This window comes from Octodon degus, unplaced genomic scaffold, assembly GCF_000260255.1.
Source record: "Octodon degus isolate 3935 unplaced genomic scaffold, OctDeg1.0 scaffold00107, whole genome shotgun sequence".
Taxonomy (NCBI): domain Eukaryota; kingdom Metazoa; phylum Chordata; class Mammalia; order Rodentia; family Octodontidae; genus Octodon; species Octodon degus.
This window is the reverse complement of record NW_004524683.1, coordinates 8,231,616-8,242,935: the sequence shown is the minus strand read 5'-3', so window position 1 is coordinate 8,242,935 and position 11,320 is coordinate 8,231,616. Positions and strand designations below refer to the sequence as shown.

General features: G+C 40.3%; 1 protein-coding gene across 4 annotated transcripts in view; it reads right to left on the bottom strand.

Annotated features, from left to right (window-relative positions):
• Ipp (intracisternal A particle-promoted polypeptide) overlaps positions 1-10,807 on the bottom strand; it is a 37,125-nt gene extending 26,318 nt beyond the window's left edge. The window contains exons 1-5 of one of the 4 annotated variants that reach the window (XM_023724229.1): positions 10,750-10,761; positions 10,480-10,612; positions 6,517-6,858; positions 2,981-3,412; positions 91-246 (exon numbers count right to left, since the gene is read on the bottom strand). In XM_023724229.1, coding sequence (XP_023579997.1) covers positions 91-246; positions 2,981-3,412; positions 6,517-6,808 — 880 coding nt within the window. In that variant the 5' untranslated portion in view covers positions 6,809-6,858; positions 10,480-10,612; positions 10,750-10,761. Of the gene's footprint in view, positions 1-90; positions 247-2,980; positions 3,413-6,516; positions 6,859-10,271; positions 10,343-10,479; positions 10,724-10,749 lie in introns of those variants that run through there. The other 3 variants (XM_004639185.2, XM_023724228.1, XM_023724230.1) reach the window with 3 other exon arrangements.
• Positions 10,808-11,320: the final 513 nt, after the last annotated feature.

Below are 11,320 nucleotides of genomic sequence, written 5' to 3'. Positions count from 1 at the left end.
ATATATATTCTAATACTCTGACATAATCACAACAAACTATTAAAAAGCTTTGATGTTATAATAAAGATAATTTCTATTGCTTTTTCTTACCTACTGCATACAGATACTTTCTTGCTTTCTTCCGAGGTCGAACTTTAGATGTCTGCAGAAAACTACAAAATTTGTTCTCTTTTGAAGATTTGGACACTTCGCAGTACTCTTTCAAAAGTGTTTGCAATGCAATACGAAGATTAAAATCAGATACTCCTAAAGCAGTGTTTAAAAAGATAATGTTTTAAATATTATTGAAACAATACATATTAATCAATACATTTAGCAATCAATAAAAATTCATTGCAACTGCAGGATATATTTTACTTATCAGAAGTTATTTTTAAAAATGTGCTTCACAATATTAAATTTGAAAACACACATGTAATGGGGCCGGGGAGATAGCTTAGTAGAATAAGCACTTGCAAAGGCCTGAGTTCAATCCCCAGTTCCGCCTCTCCCCCCAAAAAAAGAAAGAAAAAGAAAACAGAGGGGAAGTACTTGAAACCATAGGCACAGACAGACTTCCTGAGTAACACTCCAAAAGCACAGGAAATAATAGCAAAAGTAAACAGGACTACACCAAATTAAAAAGTTTCTGCACAGCAAGAGAAACAGTTAACAGAGTGACTCCAGAAGGGGAGAAAATCTGTGCCAGCTATCCTTCTGATAGAGCATGAATATCCAGAGTCTAGCGCAATGTTGGTAAACCTATGACACACATGCCATAGCAGGTAGTCTGTATCACTGAAAGCTCTGAAAAGTTTATCATCAGTGGTCTAAACTATATGAAGAACTTAAAAACCTTAATACCAAAATGATCAACAGTCCAATAAATAAATGGGCAAAGGAACTGGACAATTCTCAAGGAGTATAAATGGCCAATAAGTATATGAAAAAAATGCTGAACAACTTTAGTGACTAGGTGGGTGGGGGGAGAGATAGCTCAGGGTGGGGGGAGAGATAGCTCAGCGGTCTAAGTGCCTGCCTGGCAAGCACAAGGACCTGGGTTCAATCTCTGAAACTGCATGTTGTGCTGGCTCTGCATGTGTAGCAAGATCCTGTACCAAATAAATAAATAAATATATTAAAAAAAAACCAAAAAAACTTTAGTGACTAGGGAAATGCAAATGAAAATGGCACTAAGATTCCATCTCACCCCAGTTAAAATGACTATCAAAAAAAAAAAAAACAACAATAGGGCCGGGGATATAGCTCAGTAGAATAAGCACTTGCCTGGCAAGCACAAAGGCCTGAGTTCAATCCCTGGTTTCACCAGAACAATAACAAAAAAAATGACTATCATCAAGAAAACAAAAATCAAGCCAGGCAAGGTGGTGCACATCTGTGATCACAGCACACAGGAGGGTGAGGTAGGCGGATCTCTTGAGTTTGAGGCCAGCATAGGCTACACAGTGAGTTTAAGACCAGTCCACACCACAAAGTGAGACTCTGCCTCAAAAACAAAACAAAAAAATTATACTATTTCAAATACTGCAGACTGAATGCAGAGTCTTCACACTGAGCTATATCCTCAGGCCTTTTTATTTATTTTATGACACAGTTTTGTTTAGACACTACATTGCCAAGTCTAGGTTTAAATTTGTGACCCTCTTTCCTCAGCTCCTAGAGTGCTGGGACTATGGATGTGATCCACCATGACTGATTTAAGATAAAATTTTTACACTATGTTGAAAATATTTCCAAATATTTAAAATCAGGTCTGGTAACGGGGTGCAATGACAAACGTGTAATCCCAGATATGGGGAGTGGGACTGAAACAAGAGGATCACAAATTTGAGGACAGCCTGGGAAAAGACCCTGTCTCAAAATATAAAAAGTGTTATAGATGTAGCTGAGTGGTAGAACATTTACCCAACATGTAGAAAGGCTTACATTTGATTCCTAGCACCACACACACAAAAGGCTAGAATCTATGATTCAAAGGCTATTCAGAAGCTGCTGATATAGCATTATAAACTTCATTTAATAGAGTAGGTTTACAGCATTTTCTGAGTTTTGGCATTGTTTTTAGTAAATACATTCTCCTCAAATGTTAGGTTTTGCTAACTATTTAAGAATGGTACCAGACATAGGGCGGGTAAGATAGCTTGGTGGACTACGCATCTACTTTGGCAAGCATAAGGACAGGGGTTCAACCCTAGTCCCGCCCCCAGGGTGCGCTGAGCCAGCATCTGAGTCCAGGTGTGATGGCACATGCCTATAATCCCAGCACAGGGGAGGTTGAAAACAGGAGTATCACTACAAGTCCAAGCTGCACAGTGAGACCCTGTACCAAATACATAAATGAAAAAAAAAGAATAGTACCAGACACGCACGTCTGTAATTCCAGCACTCAGGAGGCTGAGACAGGAGGATTGTTGTGAGTTTGAGACCAGCCTGGGCTACAAAGTAAGCTCAAGGCCAGCCTGAACTACATAGCAAGACCTTGTCTCCAAAAGACAAAACAAGAGTTAACAGTGTAACTGCCAGTAATCTTACATATAATACTTAACTTTTATATTAATTTTAAGAAAGGTACATAAATATATATTTGATTAAAGTTAAGTATAGCTGCATGTGGTAGTACATGCCTGAAATCCTAACACTAGTGAGGCTGAGACAGAAATAGTATGAGTTCTAGGCCAACCTAGGCTACATAATGGGCTTAAGGCCCACCTGAACTACATGGCAAGACCCCATCTCAAAATAAATATCAAAATAAATAAATAAATAAAATAAAATTAGGGAAAAAGAAAAAAATAAATAACTTTTAAAAAAGAGAGAAAAGACATAGAGAATGTAAATACTACTACCTACCCACAAAAGTTCTATCTTACATAAAGTAATCATTCAATCAATATGTGACAAAAAATGAAAACAGCTCATTTCAGAGAAAAAAGCCACTTGATAATCTACTAATTTGATGCAACAAAAAAGTTAAAGTTACCTTCTATATATTTTAAAAGCCTCTGAGCAGGTAATAAAGGGAATCGAACTGGGTCAAGCACTTCCACCACATGTTTTCTTCTCTTTCCCAGATCTTTCAGAATCCACTGCATTGCAGCTAAGAAGACCTGGTATTCATCCTCAATACTAAGCTCTTCACTGCGTAAAATTCTGATCAGCTGATCTTTTGTGAGTGCCAGGAACTCTTCCCCACTATGAACTTCCAAGAAATGGACATGAATGTAGTTTTCTGTGAATTCTAAAAGATCATGGCAAGCAATCTGTTCTGAGAACTGAAAGATCCCAATGCAGTTCAATGGGTCAATTTGTCTTTTCAGAAATTCACAACAAAGATTAACAACTTCAGTCAACTGTAGCATGTCTGCTGCAACAATCAATTCCTGAACATTATTCACACTTATATTCACTATACCTAGGGAAGCAGAGAGACAAAATAGTCAATAAAATAAAGTACACTTAACATACTCAAATTATTTTATTTCATTTCACTAGCAGTTTAATGTTTGTTGAACAGGAAAAAGTATAAAGGCAACAAAGTATATGTGGAAAGAGGACAAAACTTAATACCTAATATTTATAGAATATTTATTTATTATTTATTTATTTATTTATTTATTTGCGGAACCGGGGATTGAACAGGCCCTTGTGCTTGCCAGGGAAGCACTTATTCTACTGAGCCATTTCTCCGGCCCCTATTTATAGAATATTTATAATGAACTAGACAAATTATTAAATGTTTTATATACTTAATTCACCCTCACTACATCCCATATAGTAGATACTATTTTTTTATCTATTATATCAAGGAAACAGAATCAGAATGTTTAAGTAACTTTTCTCCACATTATATGCCTATGTAAGTGCCGGGGTACGGATGGATACTAAAGTCGACCACCGGGTGTGGTGGCACATGCCTGTAATCCCAGCACTCGGGAGGATAAGGCAGGTGGATTGCTGAGTTTGAGACCATTTCAGAGTTCAAGGCCAGAGTGAATTGCACAGTGAGACCCTGTCTCAAAAAAAATAAAATAAAATAAAATAAAAGTCTATTACTAAAGAACTTGAGCAAGTAAGATACGATTCCTATCTTCAGTTATGACACACTGCCATACACTGCTTAGTTTTTATTTTTCTTTTTTTGGCAGAACCAGGGATTGAACTCAGACCCTTGCGCTTGCCAGGGCAGCGTTTATTCTATTGAGCCATCTCCCCAGCCCCATTGCTTAGTTTTTAACTAACAGGTATAATTAAGAGTCTATAACATAAGAGAAAACATTAAATAAACTAACTATACTACTTGGTTTTTGTTTTTGCTTTTTAGGGAAGGTTCTACAAGGTGTTCAGGATCTCACTACTAGATCAGATTCATAGTGATCCGCCTGTTTACAGCCTCCCAAGAGCTGGGATTACAGGTGTGCGCCACCACACCCAGTCTCGATCGCCATCTCAGTGCCCTGGGGCGGGGCCAGCATGGCAGGCCTGGGGATCGATCCCCTAGCCCCTGCGCCTGCTTGCAGGTGCTTTAACTACTTTCTTTCAAGACAGTTTAATTTTTATATTATATAATGAATTTGGGAGCACCTCAAATAGTCAATTATACATAAGGGGAGGACACCCACTAATTCTACTGAATAAACTGTCCACTCAGTCTTACACTTTCCCTTTAACTTATCCTCTTTGTAACAATCACACCACTAAACTACTTGTCCAAAATTTTAAAACAACTTCTGATAGTTAAGTAAAATATATTCCTCCTGTTTTCAGCATCCCCAGCCCTGGGATTACAGGCAAATGCCCGCTATGGTCTGACTCTGTGGCTCAGCTAGCACAGCATGTGGGGTTGGGATCTAACCGTGGTCCCTGTGCTTGCCTAAGCTTGCTTAAGCAGGTGCTTTAATCTGCTGAGCTATCTCTCTGGACCCTATCCTCAGCTTTTAATTTTAGTTTTAACTCTTTTGAGACAGGGTTTTGTTAAATCATTAAATTATCTAAATTGGGTTTGAGCTTGAAATTCTTCTACCTCAGCTGGGATTACTATTGTGTACCATCATGTCTTGGGTAGATTACAATTTTTATATTTTTGGAAAGCCCCAGTTTGCATTCAGTGAGCCATTTTCTTCCTCTTGCTTTACTCTTTGGCCATTCATTCATCAAAATGATTTTTAGAACATCTAATATGTACTAGGCACTTGGAATCCAGAGAGGGTAAGTTTTGCCTTAATAGACTATAAATCTAATGTCATTAACATTCTTCAAAACACTTTAAAATTAAGTTTTAACTAAAGTAATGCATGCTGATAATAAACATTTTTAGTGAAAAGGAGCAAAATATTCATATTTTATCTTCTATAAAAACTTATCAATATTCTAGTCCCTGGGCTGGGGATATAGTTCAGTGGCACAGCGCCGGCCTGGCAACTTGAGATCTTGAGTTCGATTCCCAGTACTAAAAAAAAAAAAAAATTCTAGTCTCTTTCTCCTACTCAAAAAAATATGAATAATAAAAAAAAAAAAAAAAAAGGTTATTTACTTTCAGTACTGGGAACTGAACCCAGGGCATTTACACTGAGTTACACACGTGGGACCCTTCCCCCTCTTTTTTTTCAGCTCAGGCTGGGCTCAAATGTGCCAACCTACCTCAGCCTCCCAGAGTGCTATGATTATAAGTATGTACCACCATGCCCAGCCTTTTGAGTTATATTTATATTCTGATTTCTTTCATTTAGTATATTATACACATTCTTCTATGATGTGTATATATATATATATATATATATAAACACATAAATATTTAGGAGATTTAAGAAATATTTCAAAAAAGGGCAATATTCATAAGCTAACTGCATAACCTACTGAGGGACAATTAGATTATATCCAGTCATGTACTATTATAAATAATGCTACAATACAATGTTTCATAAATATGTGTCTATATCATTATTAATTGATTAGAATTTCTAGAAAAGGAATGTTGAGTCAAAAAATAGGAACTTCTAGATAGGGAACATTGTAAGTGCCTGTAGTCCCAGCTGTAAGAGCAGCTAAGGCTGAGACTGAAGGAGGAAGACTGCCTGGACTCAGGAGTTTGAGGTCATCTTGGGCAATGCAGTGAGACACCATCTCACAAAAAAGAGCACAGAGAGAGACAGGGAGAGAGTTTTCAAAGTCTCATGGTAATGTGTTACTAAACTACTTTCCTTGTCAATTAGATTCATTTATTTATTTATTGCACAGGGTCTCACTAAGCAGCTCGGACTCTTAGTGATCCTCCTGTTTTCAGCCTCCCCAGTGCACGAATTACTGGCATTTGCCAACAAGCCTGGATTTAGTTGCCCTGGGGCAGGGCCCAGTGAGGCACATAGTGCAGAAATCGAGCCCAGGTCCTTTCACTTGCCTAAGCAGGCACTTAGTCCACTAAACTATCTTACTGACTCTAGATCAATTTCTGATCCTGCCACAGTGCAAAAGAATACCCACATCATTCCTCCCTAAAAGCCACACATTCATACTACATACCAGTGTAAATGAAATCTAGAAGTAACTGAAAGATTCCAGCTTCAATTCCTAGAATCTGTACAACATCTTTTGAGGATTCTTTCATTCCTCCAGTAAACAAAGCAGCAAAGTATGGACTACTGGCAGCCAAGACCAGCCGATGAACATTAAAAGTTTCTTTCCCAACTTGCAGCTGCACATCACAAAAATGCTGTCCATTTCTCATTTTATTTATCTGGGCTAAGATGAGTTGGGCATGTTTATCTGATGAAAATGGACTATCAACAGCTTTGGGACCGCCTTCCTCAGCCATGATGATCACAAATTAATTAAAAGTTCTATCGTCCATAATCTTCTCCTACCCTGAAAAACAAAATACAAACAGATCAAAGATCATATTTTTATGTGTAATATGCTTTCTATTCCCACACATAAGAAACATTCTTACAATTCACTTAGGACATAACATATACATCAAAGAAGTAAGGGCTCAATTATTGGTAGTATTTCTATATAGTTTCAGAGACTGAAGTAGGTGATAGGAGCTAAAATATTTGGAGGATGCTTTACAGAAAAAAAAACAGAACCCAAATTAAACACTAACAGATCAATACTGTAGCCCTTCTGAATAAATAAGGAATATAGGCAGAAAGTAGATTTTGTAGCCTATACTAAGGAACCAGACATCATAAAATAAACTTTCAAAAATCAACTGGGGGGGCCTGGCCCTAGCTCAGGCCTTTAAGTGGCTGCTTCCACAAAGCTGTCAGCCTCAGGTTGCTGGAGTTCGAACCTCACACCTCTCCCGCTGGCCAAAAGTGCCCTGAAGGCATTTGAGGAACAAAAAAAAAAAAAAAAAAACAACTGGGGGGGGGGAGTTGGGGAAATAGCTCAGTAGAATAAGCACTTGCCTGGCAAGTGCAGGGGCCTGAGTTCAATCCCTGGTTCCACAAAAAAAAAAAAAAAAAAAAAAAATCAACTGTGGGCTGGACATTTTGGTACACACCTGTAATCCTAGCACTTGGGAGGCTAAGGCAAGAGGATCACATTTGAGGCCAGCCTAGGCTACAAAGTGAGATCAGTGTCAACCTGAACTGCATAGGGAAGCCCTGTCTCAAAAAAGACAAAGCAAACAAACCAAAAACAGGCTAGAAGTGATGGCACACACTTACAATTCCAGCTCTCAGGAGGCTGACAAGCAGGAGGATTCTTGGAAGTTTGAGACCAGCCTGGGCTACAAAGTTGCTCAGTACCAAGGCCCTAGGTTCAATTCCAGTACCACAATAAATAAATAAATGAAAGAGAGAGAGAAAGAGAGAGAGAGCGCGCAAGTGCAAGAATGAGAGAGCCTTTAATCTGTATACTCTCCTCAGCATACAAACCCTTTTGGATCTCTGTTCTGTTCAAATATAATTTTCTCCACTAACCTTTCCCTATGTTTCTCTTGTCTGGGTTTGGTGTCACTCTAAACTTACCTAGATGGCAGCCTATATTCTGCTCTTTATCAGATACCCTGCCATCCTAATCCAAGTGTCGACATGCACTCACACAAGTTCCTTAAAATACAGGCTCTCCTGGACAGGGACTGTCTTTCAAAGTGATGGCACCAGTCATTAATATATATTAGCTTTTCAAATGTTTGTAAAATGAATACAATGAAAGATAATAATTGACTGGGTTGGTTTTTTAAACTGTTAGCTTTTTCACTTATTATGTCAATTACAATTCTCACAATAATTAAGAGGTAAGAGTCTTATCTAAGATAAGAAGGAAACTGAAACTCAAAGTTTCCCTGGATACCAAATTAGTATGACAGGCTCAGTATCTGAATCCAAGGCTTTAGACACCTTGGATAAACTACATAGGAATTATTAGGCCACTGTTATAGAGAAAGGACTTTGTACCTCAAGCATAGAAATTTGGAGTTTTAATAGGTTTAATAAAACCAAACATGGTAATAGTTGTATTACAGAACTGTTGAAGGCCGGTGGAATAGCTCAGCTGATTAAAGCACCTGCAAGGGGGGGCAGGGTTGGTCCCTGGGCCAGCTGTGCCGGCCCCACCCCCAGAGGAGCTCAGGGAGAGGATGGGGCATGGTGTCATGCATCTGTAATCCCAGCTCTTAGGAGGCTGTAAACAGGTGGATCACTATGAGTCTGATCTAGCAGTGAGACCCTGAACACCCTGTAAATACAAAAAAAAACAAAAAAACCTGTTTGAAGGGTGAGGTGGCATTTGCCTGTAATACCAGCATTCAGGAGGCTAAGGCAGGAGGATAGTTGTGAATTTGAGACAAGCCTGGAATACAAAATGAGCACAAAGCCAGCCTAAACTGCTGAGCTAGACCTTGTTTCAAAAAGACCAAAAAATAACTGTTTGATTCTTCAAGGTATGAACTAGGAAGTATCAAATCCCAATTAAAGGGCTGGTGAGATGGCTCAGTGGTCTAAAGCACCTACTTAGAACACGCTTAGCAAAGCACAGGGACAGCAGTTCAATCCCCCAGCACCACATGCCAGCCAGCCCCACCCCCTGGTGGGCTGAGCTGGCCACACACACACACACACACACACACATAAATAAATAAAAATTAAAAAACAAAAAAAATTCCAATTAAACATCCTAACAATTTCACAATGATAACCAAAGGTATAAATCAAAGTAACCTTTTGAATTAAAAAAAACAGGAGTTTCGAGAATATAAGAAATATAGAAACAATGCACAAGTGAAATCTAAGATGATTAAGGTTTTGTAATTTAGGTATTAACAAGAACTAGTATTAAGATTGACATTGGAAGAAATGTAGTGTAAGCTAACATTTGAAATAATTTCCAGGAATATAGCTCAATAGTATAAGTGCCTGCCTGGCAAGTGCAAGGTTCTGAGTTTGATCACTGGTACAAAAAAAAAGTATTAAGTATAGCATTCATTGAAAGTCAAAGTTATAAAGCTGATTATGATGACTATGTAGGATGAGTATTTAGGATTTAACTTATTTAGAAATTTGAGACATTGTAAAGCCACTGCTAAAATTTCACATCAGCATCTACATAATATTAGTATTTTATATTTAACTAGGTTATAAATGCAAAGAGTGTATTTGTTATGACCTAGAAACTCAAACTGCTGATATTCTGACATGGCTGTCAGGGTTTTTTCTGCCTTAGATTTTTTCCCTGTCAGCAGACACTGGACCTTAGTCTCAGTATTGCTAGATACTTCTTTTCCTCTACTTCAAGGCATCAGGCATAGCCACTGCACTAAAATGCTGTCTCCCACTACAAGAAAAAGTTTGGTAAATATCTACTCTGGGGGCAGATAACAGAAATTCTAATCTGTTACCTTGTCTCTCGGTAACTGCTGATACCATCTCCGTCAGTGGAGTATCTCATTCCAAAAGGTGGCTTATGGGTTTTCAAAATGGGAACAGCATAACTGTGGGCCATTGCTAGGGATATAAAGGACGAGCCCATGGGCTGGAGAGATGGCTCAGTGGTCTAAAGCACCTACTTAGAACAAGCTTAGCAAAGCATCAGGGACCGCGGTTCAATCCCCCAGCACCACATGCCAGCCAGCCCCGCCCTCTGGTGGGCTGAGCTGGCCACACACACACACCACTCTCTCTCTCTCTCTCTCTCTCTCTCTCTCTCTCTCTCTCTCAAATAAATTAAAAAAAAAATTCAAAAAAAAAAAATAAAGGACGAGCCCAAGAATCCCAAACTATAAAGGCAAATTAATAGGAATGGTGGAGACAAGCTGAGTTACTAAAGAAAACCTATGTTTGGTGGCCTTGAATTCACTGTCAGAGTTTGTGGAAGTTGCTTCAGCAAAGGGTGTCTGAAAGAGTCCGGGACCAAAGTCTAAAAACCTTAAGCTCTTTGTGCTTGGTTACGGCTGGACCTAAGTGCTACCCGGAAACTGCTGTGATGCAAAAGGCGGATAATCCCGCGCGCATCGGGAAAGGCAAGGAAAGGATCGCAGACAAACGGGGAGCGCCCACAGAGGCCGAGGACACCGCCTCCGATTTCCCCAGAGGGACGCGAAGAGCGGTGGTAGCCGGGTCCAGACTAGGGCAAGCTCAGGAGGGACCAAAACATTTCGGCTGTCAGGGGTGCGCTGCAAGAGGAAGGGCGACGAGAAACCTGTTTCAGACTTCTCCCGCTCGCCTCTTCTGGGTCCCGAGAGCCCACCCGAACAGAAGGGGAAACTACCAACCCTGTTCACACAAGCACCCGGACGCAGTCCCTTCTTACCCTTCGCTTCCCCTTCCCGCCAGCGCCCGCGCGGACCTTGCGCGCGCAGTCCTGACCTACGCCGCCGAGAGGGCGGGACACCGGCGAGGTGACGGAGCGGCGCGCGCCCAGCGCGGGAAGCCAAACCCCGCGCGGAGAGCAAGGATAGCTGCCGCCCACTTCCTCTGCGCGTGCGCAGCGCTTCGCAGCGGCTTTTGCCCTGGACTCGGGCGTTCTTCGCTCCCGCGGAGTAGTCGGTGCTGTAGACTACTGGGGCCGGTGGGACATCCGTGTTGAAACGGAGAGAGACATCCCCAGGGTGCTCCTTTAAAATCAGTCTCAGCGACCGCATTCGGCTAAAGTAGCCAGAAAGGTCATCGCCCCTGTCTCCTTCACCGCAGTTACGGGTGCCTGCGCCCTTAGATGGCTAAGTTAGGTAGAAATATTATAGGCACTCAGACAGGGCTAGCTTTCGAAAGAGTCAGTGTAGAAGATGCAGTGCAACTGTGAATGGTGGCCCTTCCGTTTAAGGCCAGACCTCTAAAAGAAGTATGGAATGATTACTTAACATAATTCCCCTAGGGATAAGCAA